This window comes from Sander vitreus, unplaced genomic scaffold (assembly GCF_031162955.1).
Source record: "Sander vitreus isolate 19-12246 unplaced genomic scaffold, sanVit1 ctg331_0, whole genome shotgun sequence".
Classification (NCBI taxonomy): Eukaryota; Metazoa; Chordata; class Actinopteri; order Perciformes; family Percidae; genus Sander; species Sander vitreus.
Window position 1 is genome coordinate 17,501 of NW_027595474.1, and position 17,500 is coordinate 35,000.

General features: G+C 46.5%; 2 protein-coding genes across 2 annotated transcripts in view; both read left to right on the forward strand.

Annotated features, from left to right (window-relative positions):
• The window catches only part of LOC144513732 (uncharacterized), a 13,324-nt gene extending 434 nt beyond the window's left edge, over positions 1–12,890 (forward strand). The window contains exons 2-14 of the mRNA XM_078244907.1: positions 646–749; positions 1,483–1,569; positions 1,697–2,013; positions 3,299–3,422; positions 4,297–4,591; positions 4,733–5,009; positions 5,107–5,284; positions 5,937–6,013; positions 6,118–6,298; positions 7,470–7,718; positions 10,675–10,846; positions 10,933–11,066; positions 11,376–12,890. Of these exons, the coding sequence (XP_078101033.1) occupies positions 650–749; positions 1,483–1,569; positions 1,697–2,013; positions 3,299–3,422; positions 4,297–4,591; positions 4,733–5,009; positions 5,107–5,284; positions 5,937–6,013; positions 6,118–6,298; positions 7,470–7,718; positions 10,675–10,846; positions 10,933–11,066; positions 11,376–11,488 (2,304 nt within the window). The 5' untranslated portion in view covers positions 646–649 and the 3' untranslated portion in view covers positions 11,489–12,890. The remainder of the gene's footprint in view (positions 1–645; positions 750–1,482; positions 1,570–1,696; positions 2,014–3,298; positions 3,423–4,296; positions 4,592–4,732; positions 5,010–5,106; positions 5,285–5,936; positions 6,014–6,117; positions 6,299–7,469; positions 7,719–10,674; positions 10,847–10,932; positions 11,067–11,375) is intronic.
• Positions 12,891–15,646: 2,756 nt separating this feature from the next.
• The window catches only part of polr3glb (RNA polymerase III subunit GL b), a 12,864-nt gene continuing 11,010 nt past the window's right edge, over positions 15,647–17,500 (forward strand). Inside the window, exons 1-2 of the mRNA XM_078244913.1 lie at positions 15,647–15,765; positions 16,775–16,897. Of these exons, the coding sequence (XP_078101039.1) occupies positions 16,778–16,897 (120 nt within the window). The 5' untranslated portion in view covers positions 15,647–15,765; positions 16,775–16,777. The remainder of the gene's footprint in view (positions 15,766–16,774; positions 16,898–17,500) is intronic.

A 17,500-nucleotide genomic window follows, 5' to 3' on the forward strand; every position in this document is an offset into this window, starting at 1 on the left:
ATAGAGCCAGCATAATTTCCACCAGACTCCATGTAAATAATCAGGACTTTTAGCGTGTATAGAGCCAGCATATCTCCACCAGACTCCATGTAAATAATCAGGACTTTTAGCGTGTATAGAGCCAGCATATCTCCACCAGACTCCATGTAAATAATCAGGACTTTTAGTGTGTATAGAGCCAGCATATCTCCACATGTAAATGGGTGAATTAAGGGTTTATTTCAACCAAACCAGAGTGGTGATTGTTGGAACAGTGGAAAGATGAACCAAGACGGCTTTTGATAGTTTTATTTAGTTTCTGTCCACTTTGAATGAAGTGTGTTTTACGATGATAAAAGTCCTGATTATTTACATGGAGTCTGGTGGGTTTGGTGATAGATATTGCAGCTCCTCACCTTCTGGGGGAATGCCCAGTACTCCGACGCTCCCATTGTTACGACCATATGGGCTTTGGTGGATCACATCCCATAATCTAAAATCTGAATCAAAAATAACAGGCGAAATTACTTACTTAAAGTTAGTTACTTTACAGATTACTACATAGTAACATCTGAGTATCTGATGATGATGATGATGATGATGGTGGTGGGTGGAGGGTCAGAGGTCACCCTTTAGTTTAAAGTTTTGTTTATGTGGTTTACGTAGCAACATGGACACAGATTTGGTTATGGAGTGTGAGGCTGAGGAGCTGGAGCCATGGCAACAGGTGGACGACAGAGTGGAGGAAGACGAGATGGACGGAGTGACAGGTGACACACTCACTCACTCACACACACAGACACATACACACACAGACACACACACACACACACACACACACACACACACACACACACACATACACACACACACTCACTCACCCACAGAGACACATACACACACATACACACACAGACACACACACACACACACACACACACACACACACACACACACACAGACACACACACACACACACACACACACACACACACACACACACACACACACACACACACACACACACACACACACACACACACACACACAGACACACACAGACCCACAGACACACACACACACACAGACACACACACACAGACACATACACACACACACACACAGACACACACACACACACACACACACACACACACACACACACACACACAGACACACACACAGACACACACACACACAGACACACTCTCTCTTGTTAATGTTAGGTGAATGTTAAAACAGTAACAGCCAATCATTGATCACTACAGCTGATCAACAGTCACCTCATGATGTCACTGATTATAAAGTAGTTTCATTAATGATCATTTATTGTTTGAGCTGTAAAATAATGAACCACGTTACATTTAAGGAAACGGCAACAAAGCCACAGAAAAACCTTTAAAACCGTTAAAAACAAGCTACAAAAACAGACACAGAAGGCCCAAAATATCCTTGTTGGTCTGTTGATCCGACCAATCACACGCTGTCTTTCTGTTTCTCCAGCGGACCTTTCTCCTCTTTCAGACTCTGAGACTCCGCCCCCCAGGACTCCTCCACCAATCACAGCTCCACCAATCACAGCTCCAACAGGTGTGTGTGTGTCTCTATGTCTCCACCCACCACCCCTCCCATCAGAGCATACCTACAGTGTCTATGTCTCCACCCACCACCCCTCCCATCAGAGCATACCTACAGTGTCTATGTCTCCACCCACCAGGTACATCAGGAACTCCTCAGCTATCCAACGCCATGTCGAAGCCTCACGGAAAGTGTTCTGTTGTTGGCTGTAAAGACGAACACAAAACACTCCATCGTGTCCCAGCCACAGAGGACAGAAGAGCGCCATGGCTTGAATTCATTTTTGAAGGCAATGTCCCTGCTAAAGTTGGCAAAAAACTGTTGGTGTGTGCTAACCACTTCCAGACTGACTGTTTCTCCAACTTGGGTCAGTACAACGCAGGATTAGCCGGGAAACTTTTACTAAAAGAGGGCGCTCTTCCAACTTTGCGTGGAATACCTGCAGATGAGGGACATGTAAGTAGTTCTATACAGTTTCCTTTGTAGATTAGGGTGAACCCGTGTGTGTTGTAGCAGTGTTTTGCCATTGAGAACGAGGTGGCTAACCGCTAGCGCTAGTTTGTAGTCAGCGTGGTTTCTCCTGCAAAGCCATATGCATTTGTAAAAGATTTCTATACTGCAATATGTTGCGCACAAAACATTCCAGTGTGAAACAAGTGTGTGTAGTCGAGATTACAAGTTTGGTCGTCAAAGGTTAGCAAGCTGCTACCGTAGATTTTGGTACACCACACCACCAGTTCCAGTAGCTGCTAGCTCGCCTACAATCCAAACAGTGTAATACCTTTCTCATCTTGCAAATTGTTTAGCAGCTAATTAATGTCCAAGGGAGATGTCGAGTTGTACAAATATTTAGCTGTTTATTTTGCAATTCTACACAAACTAACCAAGTAGCAGAGTTTCTAGCAATCAGCATGGTCTCCACATACAAACCCTTAAGCCCCTGACATCCAACCAGACGCCGACCGTCGTCAGTAAAGCCAGTGGGACTGATCAGTCTCCCAGAGGTCCAAAATAAGCCTCAGAACACACTGAGGGGACGCCGACTTGAGCGTACGTTCTGCGTGTGCGCGAGACGTAACACGTCTCCATAGCAGCAGGCGGCGCTAATCTGTATTGTCGTCCAAAAAATGAAAACCGGCAGCTGATTGGATGAACGCGTCACGTGGGTCTGGCTGCTCCCCGACCATCATGGCGTCTCGTTCAGAATACGATCTCATATTGTCCTAAAATAGTTCACCGTAACGTGTTTCTGGAAACATGTGAAGAGAGAAACAGGCCGTGCAGCTGCTGAATCTGTCTTCATCTCAGATCAACAAAGGTCAGTTTAACAGATGTTAGTCAGATGTTGAGAGACTCTAGTCACGCTCATCCTGCTCCCCGTTTCCTGGTCAGCTCTCCACCAATCAGATGGCTCATTGAGTCTGACTGCCCGCCCTCCGACCCAGCAAGTCAGGTCGGCCAAAATAAAGGCCGACAGCTCCTCCGAACAGACTCGAGTCACCGACCTCGCCAGACTGTCAGACGGCCGATTATCGGGTTGGTGTGTCAGGGCCTTTAGCGTTGTCCAGGGCAACACGAGTGTATGGTTGAGACATCACAGCACAATTTCCACTCAAAGCCCACCGTTCTGTGTGATGAGTTTCTTCTGCTGGAGTGTATCTATTAGTGGTCCTTTTGTCTTGATGTAGCTGTTGGCATAGTTATTACACATGTAAGATGATGTCATTTCTCTTGTATATAGGCCAGTGCATCATTACCGTTACCAGCTACTAAAGAGATCGGCTGCCAGACTGAACCCCCTAAAAGAAGGAATGTTGGCACGCAACTCTCTTCTAGGACTCTTCGTCCACATTACAAAAGTGAAGGTTTGTAGTTTCATAGCATTAACAAGTGTTAATAATAATAATAATAATAATAATATAATAATAATAATAATAATGTATACTTTATTAATCCCGCAAGGGGAAATTCCAATGTTTTCACTCTGCTGTTATTACACACAATACACACACATGCTCAGTACCTGTACATGCACTAATGGAGAGATGTCAGAGTGGGGGGGCTGCCCATGCTCAGTACCTCTACATGCACTAATGGAGAGATGTCAGAGTGGGGGGGCTGCCCATGCTCAGTACCTCTACATGCACTAATGGAGAGATGTCAGAGTGGGGGGCTGCCCATGCTCAGTACCTCTACATGCATTAATGGAGAGATGTCAGAGTGGGGGGCTGCCCATGCTCAGTACCTCTACATGCACTAATGGAGAGATGTCAGAGTGGGGGGGGCTGCCCATGCTCAGTACCTCTACATGCACTAATGGAGAGATGTCAGAGTGGGGGGGCTGCCCATGCTCAGTACCTCTACATGCACTAATGGAGAGATGTCAGAGTGGGGGGGCTGCCCATGCTCAGTACCTCTACATGCACTAATGGAGAGATATCAGAGTGGGGGGGCTGCACCTCTGCAGGCTGCAGTGCTGTCATGTTTTACTCCTAAGAATGCCTTGTTATCATAGAAAATATACTTTTGTGGGGCGGCCTCTAGCTCACCCAGTAAGAGCGCCCGCCCCATGTTGGCGGCGTCCTGCAGCGACACAGGTTTAAGTCCGACCTGCTGCCCTTTGCTGCATGTCATCCCCCATCCCCCATCCCTCTCCCCCTTTCCTATCAATCCACTGTCACTATAATAAAGGGGGGAAAAAACAACAAATAATCTTTAGAAAATATACTTTTGTTACAGCTGTCCAGGCTACTGTGTCCTGCAAGGACTTTGGCACGTCCACTGATCCCTTCATAGCCCCACTGCCTCATCTAAGGTCAACAGCCATACAGCGACCATCTAAGAGACCTCGCCTGGAGGACGAGGAGGAGGACGAGGAGGACGAGGAGGAGGAGGACGAGGAGGACAAGGAGGACAAGGAGGAGGAGGAGGAGGACCCTCTCCAGGGCAGCTCAATGATTACGTCTCAAGGGCCAGACACAACCTATGACCCTGCAGACTCAGCCTCAGCTTTGACAGAGTCAACAGTCAAGTCGTGAGTTACAGAAATGTCTTTGTCTGAATGTATATCATCAGTTTTCAGTTTGTTTGTCTATTTCAGTAGTCCTGCTATATTTTGCTTTCGTGAAAGTGTTTGGTTATTGCTGAAGCTGTCCCCCTCCCTCCCTCCCCCCAGAGATGCTGCCTTCCCTTCCACCCAGGCGATTAGAAAGTACATAGTGTATGAGACCTGTCTGATGGAGCTGTTTGAGGTGTGTGCTCTGTGCAAGCGTGCATGCGCTGTAAAAACCCAAAGGCTTGGGACATTTGTATCAGTGGAACAGCTTTGCAAGCACTGTGAGTATTCCCGAAGTTGGAAAAGCCAGCCTCTTGTGGATACTACACCAGCTGGGAACGTTCAGCTTTCTGCTGCAGTGTACCTCAGTGGAGTCTCGTTCTTCAAACTTCAAAGGGTAAATGAAGAATGAGTAAAGAATAGCTTGCTCCATTGTTGAATATGGCATATGTTTAATATTATAAAAACCTGTTGTTGTTTTGGTCTACCATCAGGTGTTCAAGGCAATGCGTCTGCAGATGTTTCCGTATGACACGTTCCGTCGGCATGCCAGCGTGTTTGTGGAACCGGCTGTAGTCCACACCTGGAGGAAGTGGCAGAAGGGGATGCTGCAGCAGCTCAGCCAAGACAAGAAAGTCACACTGGGTGGGGACATGAGGGCTCACTCTCCAGGTACCTCTTTGGAAATGCTAAGACTAGGATATGCAGTGTTTCCCACAGATTAGAAAGCAATTTGTGGCGCTGGGGGGGCGGGCGGTTGCCCCGTGTCAGACCGGTGGGGGGGGGGGTTTGCTAAGGGTCAGGTCGAGACTCCAACATTAACACACTGACAACCTTGTATTCAGAGTGATTGTGTAAAGGTGTTGACGAGATAACAACCTTTCATGAACTTGTGAATTTCCGGCAGCCTTCTTGTCTCATTTTCATGGAGACAGACGCTGTGTGTGTGTGTGTGTGTGTGTGTGTGTGTGTGTGTGTGTGTGTGTGTGTGTGTGTGTGTGTGTGTGTGTGTGTGTGTGTGTGTGTCTGTGTGTGTGTGTGTGTGTGTGTGTGTGTGTGTGTGTGTGTGTGTGTGTGTGTGTGTGTGTGTGTGTGTGTGTGTGTGTGTGTGTGTGACAGAGAGATGGAGGAGAGCAGGGAAAGGAAATGCAGCTGAATGAATTAATGAATATGCTTTGTGTTTTAAATAGCGTTAAAAAAAAAAATAATAATAACGAAACACAATATGTGGCGGCCGGTGTTGATTGCACCGCCACAAATGAGTCTATGTGTGGAAACACTGATATGTTTGATTGTAAATGAATAGACTATCATGTTTCCCCAGGCCACTGTCCAACATATGGTAGCTATACCATGATGGACCTCAGCACCAACACTGTTGTTGATGTCCAGCTGGTTCAGGTGGGCAGGACCAATGACATTTTACTGTTTTCCTTTTCTTGTTCTAAATGTAGCCAATCTCACACGTTTTAAATATGGATCCATGCTGATGCTTCTTTTGACAGAGCGATGAGGTTGTTGGGAGCTCAGACATGGAGAAAGAGGGCCTGAAGAGGAGCCTGTCCTTGTTGGGTGCGCGAGGTGTAACCATCGATTGCATCGTCACCGACCGCCACACGCAAATTCAGAAGTTCCTGAGGGAGGAAAACATCCCCCAATTCTACGATGTCTGGCACATGGAGAAAAGTATATTTCTTTTGTTACAAGTGAGGGGAAAATCCAGACTGATGTCATGAAGTGGTGTATGTATGACACGCCAATCCGTACGCCATTATTGGCGTATTATCAAGACGCATACTCGCTTTTAGCGTGTTTATCAACGCCGTTTGGCCTCCATTGACTTACGTTACCTTGTGATTGAGTGTGAGTTGACGCCGTAGCGAGCAGTATGAAAGGCTGAAGATTCGTGTAGGGAGGTTGGTCGGGGTAGCCTGGTGAGAGCGTCCTGATCTGGCGAGCTCCAGTTTTCCACTCGCAGATCAGTCTGGCGTCTTAAGACAGAGAACATTTGGAGCCGGTCGCCAAACGACCGACCAATCAGCGTTGGTTTGGAGGCGGGTTTAGGTGTGACACAACGAGAAGCGACTGTTCAGTCTAAACAGCGTGGCGGCTTCCACGGATGAGATGAGCGTAGCTATCACATGAGTTTGATCTGAATTAGAAAGTATTCCTTCATTGAAAGAAGAGTAAACGGCTCTGGAGGCTTTTCTCAGAGGAAAAGATGTTGTTGCTCTTCTCCCGACTGGTTTCAGCAAGAGTTTGATATATCGTTGATCTGATTGGTTGATCTGGCCCGTCTATCACCAACATAGGTGGTGATGGACAGATGGTTTATCCAATCAGCTAACCAGGATTTTCGCCCCTTCCCAGAAGTTCTCCTACGGAAAGTTCCCAGATGGATACGCTGAGCAAATGAGAAGCGATCCACCTGGAGTCAGGTTATGGTCGGGGGGGAGGACGGGTCAAACACAGGACTTTCACGTCGTGGCATGTGGCGTTTCTTCGCTCTCTTGTTTGTGTAAAGCCAACCCCGTTGTTCTTTTCCTAAACTCAACCGTCGCTTTCTTCTCGCAGTAACACGCCACATGGCGTGTATGTTTATGTCCGCTGAATACAGCGTAGACATCCATGCAGATAGCTGAAAATGCGTACAGATAACACGCCGCTTGGCTTAAGAAAGTGGGCGTGTATGTTTACACGAAGTCATGATGTCATGTTGGGAAATTGCATAAATATTTGCTGAATGTATTGGTGTACCTTGTAGGCCGATACCTGGCGAGTCTAAGCTTCATCACAACACATTCATATTGGGTTAACTTCTATTGAAAACAATATATATATTTATTCTGCTTTGTAGGACTTTCAAAGAAAATAGATAAAATGACCAAAAAGAAGGACTGTGAGAAAGTAAAGAGGTGGATGCCAGATATCAGGAACCACGTCTACTGGACCGCTGCGTCATCCGAAACGGGGCCGGAGAGAGTGGCTAAATGGACCTCCCTCCTCAACCACGTCCGGGACGTTCACACACATGAGGACCCCCTCTTCCCACAATGCCTCCATACCATCCGAAAAACAAGGGACAAGAGGAAATGGCTCTCAGCAGGTTTGTTTCATTCAATCAATAGAGATGCACTGATTGACCGGCTGGTGACCAGAATTGGCTGATTTTGTCTGATGTATGCCGTTCAAATGCTGTAAATAAATAAGACTGTAAAGTCTACCATACACAATGCATATGAATTCTATATAGGCTAGCAAATAATAACAATATACCCACTATTAATTACATTATCTTAATGCAGTGTAACTACTGTAGCATGTAAATATAATGCACATAAAAGACAAACATGAGCGAGGCCGTTATGGAATCAACGACCACGTGCAGCCTAGCTAGCAGGTGACGAACACAAAGAACCAAATCTCCAGCTAACAATGAGCTGACAAAACAAGTTCTACCACTTACAGTTCTCAGGGACACACACACACACTCTCTTAACACAACCATCACACACACACACACGCAACACTATCTCCGCTGGCTACTTGTCCTCCTCTCTTTCTCCTTTCTCTACCTTTTCCGCCGTGGCGTGCGCCCGCTCACGGTGTGAAGCGCTATTCTCCGACATGCACTCCCCCCCACTTATTTATATATTATTGTATTGCCATTACCTGTTTTCATAAAGTTTAGTGTAAAAAAATGTTCTATTAAAGAAAAGAAATAAATATTTGTGTGTGCTGTAAAGTGTTTAGAAAAAATGAAATCGGAATCAGCCTAGAAAGTTGTAATCAGTGCATCTCTACTAAAGTCCCTTTCTGACCGGAGGGATTTCTGCAGTTCCTAGGACATACCGTTCCTGGAACATACCGTTCCTGGAACATACCGTTCCTAGGACATACCGTTCCTGGAACATACCGTTCCTAGGACATACCGGTCCTAGGACATACCGTTCAGTAGAACATACCGTTCCTAGGACATACCGGTCCTAGGACATACCGTTCCTGGAACATACCGTTCCTGGAACATACCGTTCCTAGGACATACCGTTCCTGGAACATACCGTTCCTGGAACATACCGTTCCTAGGACATACCGTTCCTGGAACATACCGTTCCTAGGACATACCGTTCCTGGAACATACCGTTCCTAGGACATACCGTTCCTAGGACATACCATTCCTAGGACATACCGGTCCTAGGACATACCGTTCCTGGAACATACCGTTCCTAGAACATACCATTCTAGGACATACCGGTCCTAGGACATACCCGGTCTAGGACATACCGTTCGTAGAACATACCGTTCCTGGAACATACCGTTCCTGGAGCATACCGTTCCTAGGACATACCGTTCCTAGGACATACCGTTCCTGGAACATACCGTTCCTAGGACATACCGTTCCTGGAGCATACCGTTCCTAGGACATACCGTTCCTAGGACATACCGTTCCTAGAACATACCGTTCCTAGGACATACCGTTCCTGGAGCATACCGTTCCTAGGACATACCGTTCCTGGGACATACCGTTCCTGGGACATACCGTTCCTGGGACATACCATTCCTAGGACATACCGGTCCTAGGACATACCGTTCCTGGAACATACCGTTCCTAGGACATACCGTTCCTAGAACATACCGTTCCTGGAACATACCGTTCCTAGAACATGCCGTTCCTAGAGCATGCCGTTCCTAGGACATGCCATTCCTAGGACATACCATTCCTAGGACATACCGGTCCTAGGACATACCGTTCCTGGAACATACCGTTCCTAGGACATACCGTTCCTGGGACATACCGTTCCTAGAACATACCGTTCCTAGGACATACCGTTCCTGGGACATACCATTCCTAGGACATACCGGTCCTAGGACATACCGTTCCTGGAACATACCGTTCCTAGGACATACCGGTCCTGGAACATACAGTTCCTAGGACATACCGTTCCTAGAACATACCATTCCTAGGACATACCGGTCCTAGGACATACCGTTCCTAGGACATACCGGTCCTAGGACATACCGTTCCTAGAACATACCGTCTCCTAGCTCGAACATACCGCTAGTTCCTAGAACATACCGTTCCTGGAACATACCGCTCCTAGAACATGCCGTTCCTAGAGCATGCCGTTCCTAGGACATGCCGTTCCTAGAACATACCGTTCCTAGGACATACCGGTCCTAGGACATACCGTTCCTGGAACATACCGTTCCTAGGACATACCGTTCCTGGGACATACCGTTCCTAGGACATACCGGTCCTAGGACATACCGTTCCTAGGACATACCGGTCCTAGGACATACCGTTCGTAGAACATACCGTTCCTAGGACATACCGGTCCTAGGACATACCGTTCCTAGGACATACCGGTCCTAGGACATACCGTTCCTAGAACATACCATTCCTAGGACATACCGGTCCTAGGACATACCGTTCCTAGGACATACCGGTCCTAGGACATACCGTTCCTAGAACATACCGTTCCTAGGACATACCGGTCCTAGGACATACCGTTCCTAGGACATACCGGTCCTAGGACATACCGGTCCTAGGACATACCGTTCAGTAGAACATACCGGTCCTAGGACATACCGGTCCTGGAACATACCGGTCCTGGAACATACCGGTCCTAGGACATACCGTTCCTAGAACATACCGTTCCTAGGACATACCGGTCCTAGGACATACCGTTCCTAGGACATACCGTTCCTGGAACATACCGTTCCTGGAACATACCGTTCCTAGAACATACCGTTCCTAGAACCCTTTTGTTCTCCTGTTCCGACAGGACCAATTTGGGGATTATGAAGTCCCTCTGACCACAGCTACTGTAACTCTTTCAGCTCCTACTTCAGGGTAGGGTCTCTTCCCTTCTCCACATAGTGGTGGTTAGATGGCTGTGATTATAATAACAAAAGGTCAGTCCCTACGGCCACTTGGCCAGTGTGAATGCAAATGTTAAGACTGGTTTTGGGGGAGAGTAGTTAGTAGAACTGTTTAGAAGTGGACTGTTCCTCTAACTACTTGGTCAGAAAGAGGCTATTATAATGATTTTGTCTTGCAGGAACTCCTGCGTTTGACAGCCTGGAGAAGGAGCTGACCAAAAAGACAGTCCTGAAGGACATCGCCAAGCTCAGTCCCCACTACCACACGTCCTCTTTGGAGGCCTTCCGTAGCGCCATCCTGCAGTTCGCTCCAAAAAACGGGGTCTATCCATATCTGGGAATGCTGTGCAGGTACATTAAACTGTGTTTACTTTTTGAGAACATTGTCCCATTTCTTGCAGTAGTTTTCATGTTTGGTTTTCTTGTTCCTGTCCCAGACTGTACCTGGCTGCACTGCATTATAATGAGAATGCTGATGGAGGACCAGCCCCCACATCATCAGGGGATCCTCTTCCAAAATCCAGGACGGGAGAGAGCCGAGCCAGACCAGTGAAGACCAAGGCAACATTCAGTTAGTGTATTTTTATTTTTTCACTCAAAAACATAAACATTTACATTGTACATGACACAAAGTACTGCAACGGTACTTTAGATACAAAAACTAACTTTACTTAAATACCTGAGTAAATACAAAGTGCAAAATGTCAATATATTAACAATCTAGTAAATGATAGTGATTCACTTTTTTGTTGTTTGTGTGTGTGTGTGTGTGTGTGTGTGTGTGTGTGTGTGTGTGTGTGTGTGTGTGTGTGCGTGCGTGCGTGCGTGTGCGTGCGTGCGTGCGTGCGTGCGTGCGTGCGTGCGTGTGTGTATTGCACAGGGTATGTTGATGATTTGATGGACGTGATCATGGAGAAAGTCGTTGTCGACCCATCATCGTATAGAGACGAGATTCTGGAGATGAACATCCCACCGGACCGGTCTTCACAATAAGAGCATCCGGACCAGGAGGAAGTCATCGCCAGCTCGGTATAAAGAGTCAATTAAAAAGGGGGGGATTTGAAGCCTCCATGTCTTCCCCGGGCATCAGGAAACTCACGTTGGATCCAAAGTACCCCACATGACGGGATCACTACCCGTATCTTCGACCACGGAAGCCCCAGCACCAGCTCACCAAACGTCTATAAGCTACAAACCTGTAACAACTGAGAAATGAACATTGGTAGTCAACAGGTTCTATAATGTCTGTTCAAGGGTTGGGTACCGAGACCCGGTGCTTTCATGACCGGTATCTACCGGACTGAATAGCAACGCGGATTTCGGTGTCTCATTTCGGTGCCACTGATATGTCTGCGCTTCTCTCTGATGCTCTGAAACAGACATTAGAGGCAACAGACACTTTGCTGCACGTGAGGCTAGTTAACGCTATACTCAACAGCAGCTAACGTTAGCTTACCGTTAGCTACCAGCTGGATTAAACACGGTTACAATGCTGACAGCTAAACGGCGTAAACCAGGGGGGTCAAACTCAGTTTCCCAGAGGGCCAGACTGGAAAATGAGAATCACATCAAGGGCCAGACATGTAGAGATTATTGACGTGTTTATTTAAGAGAAAAAGTCAAATATTTTGACTGTATTATTGCATACAGACTGTAGTCTTCTCACTTACTGTTTGGGCCTCATAAAGCCCCAAAAAAGTTTGTCAATAAAGTTCCTCAGCCAGCGACAAATATGTTGAGAAAAGCGCCCAAAAAAGTTGGAAAAAGGCCGAAAAAAGCACATTGAGAAAACGTTAAAACAAAGTGCCTAAAGCATTGAAAAAAAGTGCATAAACCACCGTAAAAGGCGTCAAAAATGTCGAAAAAAGCACCAAAAATGTAAATAAATAAAATAAAAGAACCAAAAACTCGGTGGGCCTAAATGTATTGTGAACCTAAGTTGAAATGCGGGCCGGATCAGAACCTGCGAGGGGCCGGATGTGGCCCTCAGGCCTTATGTTTGACACGTGTGGTGTAAAGTGTGACTGTATAATACTGGAGAGGATCCAACAGTCAGAAAAACAACAGACGGTGCGTTCACTTGAAACTCGCCAGCCTCATGGTGCATTCAATGTTATTGTAAAATACCCTTTTCCCATCTGGTGGTTGTTTTTGTCGTTTACCAGCAATTTACTGGTGAAATACATCATTGTTATAAGTTATAGTTATTACAGTATTATTAAATCATTTAATTTTGACCATATGGCCTCAGCAATAAACCGACTGTTGTTTAGTTCCCAAACGCTACCCAACCCTACTGTGTTCACATCTCTTGATTTGGATTCAGTGAATCCTTCAACGCTGTGTTTCTATGTACAATGACAGCAGTCAATAAATGTTTATTATATCTGTAAAATATTTCATGTGAATGTATGTGTAATATACAGTTTATGCTTAGGAAATACTAATATTATATACTTATAATAATACTGTTCAAGAACAAATATGATCTGAAATAGTGGCATTGGCTGATTATATTTAGTAGATAATGTCATGAACAGTGACTGTAAGTTCAATTTTCAATTCAATTTATAGTATTAAATCATAACCAGAGTTATCGCAGGATACTTTACAGATAGAGGAGGTCTAGACCACACTCTATCATTTACAAAGACCCAACAATTCCAGTAATTCCCCCAAGAGCAAGCATTCAGTGGGACCGTGGCGAGGAAGAAACCTGGGACAGACCCAGACTCTTGGTAGGCGGTGTCTGACGGTGCTGGTTGGGGGGGTGATGAACAGTGGCAATAATAGTCACGATAAAGATAATGGATCAGTGACTACAAATGGTAGATGTAGCAGTTCATGTCATAGCAGGGCACAGCAGGGTGTTACAGGATGTAGCGTGGCACAGCAGAGCATAGCAGGACACAGCAAGGGCGTTACAGGATGTAGCGTGGCACAGCAGAGCATAGCAGGACGCAGCAGGGCGTTACAGGATGTAGCGTGGCACAGCAGAGCATAGCAGGACACAGCAGGGCGTTACAGGATGTAGCGTGGCACAGCAGAGCATAGCAGGGACGCAGCAGGGCGTTACAGGATGTAGCGTGGCACAGCAGAGCATAGCAGGGCACAGCAGGGTGTTACAGGATGTAGCGTGGCACAGCAGAGCATAGCAGGATGTAGCAGGACACAGCAGGGCACCGCAGAGCGTATCAGGACGTAGCAGGATGTAGCAGGACACAGCAGGGCACCGCAGAGCGTAGCAGGATGTAGCAGGACACAGCAGGGTGTAGCAGGACGGAGCAGGACGCCGCAGGGCACCACAGAGCGTAGCAGGATGTAGCAGGGAGTGCAGCAGGACCACGGCGACAGCTGCAACCAGGATCTTGGTGCCATCCTAATCCAAGGAAACATGCTGGGCGAAACAAAACATAAAACATGAGGACTCTGGGGAGTAAACCCCCCAGAGCTAGGTTAGTAACAAGCATTTCTGGGACATGGATGCACACAGATGGAAAGAGAGAGGAGAGAGGAGCTCAGTGTGTCAAAGGATGGACGTCCCCCAGCAGTCTAGACCTATAACAGCATAAGTAGGTTATTACAGCTCAAACTCCCTGCTCTAGCTGTAAAGGACCGTGGTCAGCCCTGGAAATGTTGCATGAGTTCTGCAGCGAGAACACATTTAGGCAACAGGTTGTAAACCTGGATGGTCTACCATGCATGGAGGCCTTTCAGCCAGCTGCTGCAGCAGTTGTAACCTATTTTGCATAACATAAGGTAAGTATCTGCTATGGCATAAGTGTAGGAAAGATATGATGCTCGTTGGAGATGAGCCAGGTCTTCACAGAATCGATCACCGGCGATCGCCGCCCAATGCATGCTGGGTAGATTTGTGTCCGACTTGCTCTGACGTCATGCACACATGTTCAGCGATGACCTCACGAGATCACGGCGGCCACAGGTTTGAGACCCAGGCAGCGCAGTTACTTTCCAACGACTGCAAGACCCAGGCGGACCCAGGGCATGCTGGGAAAACGCCGGCCTCTCAGCTGATCTAACAGCTGATTGGTTCAGAATCAACTCAACATGATGATCAACTTTTTTATTGATTGTGAATCAGAGGGATTTGAACAGCTACTAGTCTGATTTAAAGGCTCATTCTGGACAGAACACGTGTTGTGAGGCTGATAGTGACGTTCAGATCGTCTACAGTCTGTTGTTGATTAACATCAGCACCAGATCACAGTAGAGCATGTTGACAGCTACTCTGTCTTAATTATAACAGCTGGAGACTGTGTACAAGCTGATATATGGGTCTGGTGACATGTTATTAAATAATAATCAGAGCTAACAGGATGTGAGTGGTTCTGTGACTTCCTGTTCAGCCTGAAGGCTGCTGGAATCGGTTGTAAACTGTCCCACTTGACAGCTGACTTTTCTCTCCGCCCCGGCTGCTGCAGCCTGCTCTCGTCCACTTTACAGGCGAGCTGCAGTTCATCTCCAACCAGCCTCCTGTTACCTGTGGCACCTCCTGGCAGCATATGTTCTCAGGCTCTGACGGCATTGTTGCACAATTTCTACATGTGCACCTAAACAAACCAATATAAAGAAGAGTTATGAGTTATGCATGTATAAATCTAAAGAAATGAGACAGCTGGTATTTGCAGCCAATAATAGCAGCCACGTTTTACATTTGAACGAGCGTGCTCTAGCTAGCTAGTACTTCTTCTCAGAGGTAAAGAGGCTCTGGATGACAGCTTGGTAGACATAACTCATAACTATAACTGACAAGAAGCTAAATGTAGTTTACTTAACTATTGTGTGAACACTAATTCAAAAGGTTTATTAAATAATTGTATAGCTTCTAATATCATGCAGGACTGAATTAACAATTTCCTGTTCCCTGGGCAACAAGAGTAGAGACTGCACACAGACAGACAGACAGACAGACAGACAGACAGACAGACAGACAGACACACACACACACACACCGACTCACACACACACAGACAGATAGGGTGTTTGTCCCGGTGTGTGTGTGTGTGTGTGTGTGTGTGTGTGTGTGTGTGTGTGTGTGTGTGTGTGTGTGTGTGTGTGTGTGTGTGTGTGTGTGTGTGTGTGCCTCTCTCTGGACAGCAGGGGGCGGTAACGGGCCACCGGACAACTAAACACCGGCAGCAGAGGAAGTAGAAGGAGAAGATGGCGCGGTGCTGGATGTAAACAAAGAGGATTTACTGTTTCTCCGTCTGAAGAAGAAGGTTTAACTTCTGAAAACATACAAACTGAAGGTTGGTTTCATTCTGCCGACAGACACAACTAACTGAAGCAGCTAACTGCTAACTGTAATGTTACCCTACAGGACTAATGTTCAGCAGCAGTTAGAGTCACTAAAAGTTCTGATGTTGCTGCTGACAGACTCAGATTATTATTCTAAGTGTCTGACAACATTATGGGATGGATCCCTACAGAGATAGACCTTTTAGTTAAAGAGGAAGATCCTTTTAGTTTAACATGAAACAGCCCCGAAATCACCATCACCAAACTACACCAGACTCCATGTAAATAATCAGGACTTTTAGCGTGTATAGAGCCAGCATATCTCCACCAGACTCCATGTAAATAATCAGGACTTTTAGCGTGTAGAGAGCCAGCATATCTCCACATGTAAATGGGTGAATTAAGGGTTTATTTCAACCAAACCAGAGTGGTGATTGTTGGAACAGTGGAAAGATGAACCAAGACGGCTTTTGGTAGTTTTATTTAGTTTCTGTCCACTTTGAATGAAGTGTGTTTTACGATGATAAAAGTCCTGATTATTTACATGGAGTCTGGTGGGTTTGGCGATAGCTATTGCAGCGCCTCAGCCTTTTTATTCTTTTCCAAACCCATCTTTTATAGGGCTGCAACTAAAGATTACTTTCATTGTTTATTTATCTGCCGATTGTTTTCTCGATGAATCGTTTGGCGTATAAAATGTCCGAAAATAGAGAAACATGTCCATCCCAGTTTCTCAAAGTCTAAGCTGATGTCTTTAAATGTTTTTTCAGTCCAAAACCCAAAGATATGTTTTCTGGCTAACCGTTGCAGCTACAGTTTTATTGTCTCTGTGTGTGTGTGTGTGTGTGTGTGTGTGTGTGTGTGTGTGTGTGTGTGTGTGTGTGTGTGTGTGTGTGTGTGTGTGTGTGTGTGTGTGTGTGTGTGTGTGTGTGTGTGTCTCTCTCTCTCTGTGTCTCTCTGTGTGTGTGTGTGTGTGTGTGTGTGTGTGTGTGTGTGTGTGTGTGTGCGTGCGTGTTCTAGGTGATGGCTGGTCGAGGTGGTGGGCGGGGCCGGAGGATGATGACTTTCAGCGTGGAGGCGGTCGGCATCACCAGAGGAGACAGTTTACCTCCATCCATCCAACAACCTACACCTCTGTTTCCTGTGAGGCACACACAGACACACACACACACACAGACACACACACACACACACGCGCGCGCGCACGCCAGAGATGTTCGTCATTTTTTGGAAGTCCAAGTCAAGTCTCAAGTCTCTGGCCATCTGATCTGTCCCTAACACTGCCATCCATACAGTCCAGTATCATAGCATGTCCTGTAGCTCCATCCATACAGTCCAGTATCATAGCATGTCCTGTAGCTCCATCCATACAGTCCAGTATCATAGCATGTCCTGTAGCTCCATCCATATAGTCCAGTATCATAGCATGTCCTGTAGCTCCATCCATACAGTCCAGTATCATAGCATGTCCTGTAGCTCCATCCATACAGTCCAGTATCATAGCATGTCCTGTAGCTACCATCCATACAGTCCAGTATCATAGCATGTCCTGTAGCTCCATCCATACAGTCCAGTATCATAGCATGTCCTGTAGCTCCATCCATACAGTCCAGTATCATAGCATGTCCTGTAGCTCCATCCATACAGTCCAGTATCATAGCATGTCCTGTAGCTCCATCCATACAGTCCAGTATCATAGCATGTCCTGTAGCTCCATCCATACAGTCCAGTATCATAGCATGTCCT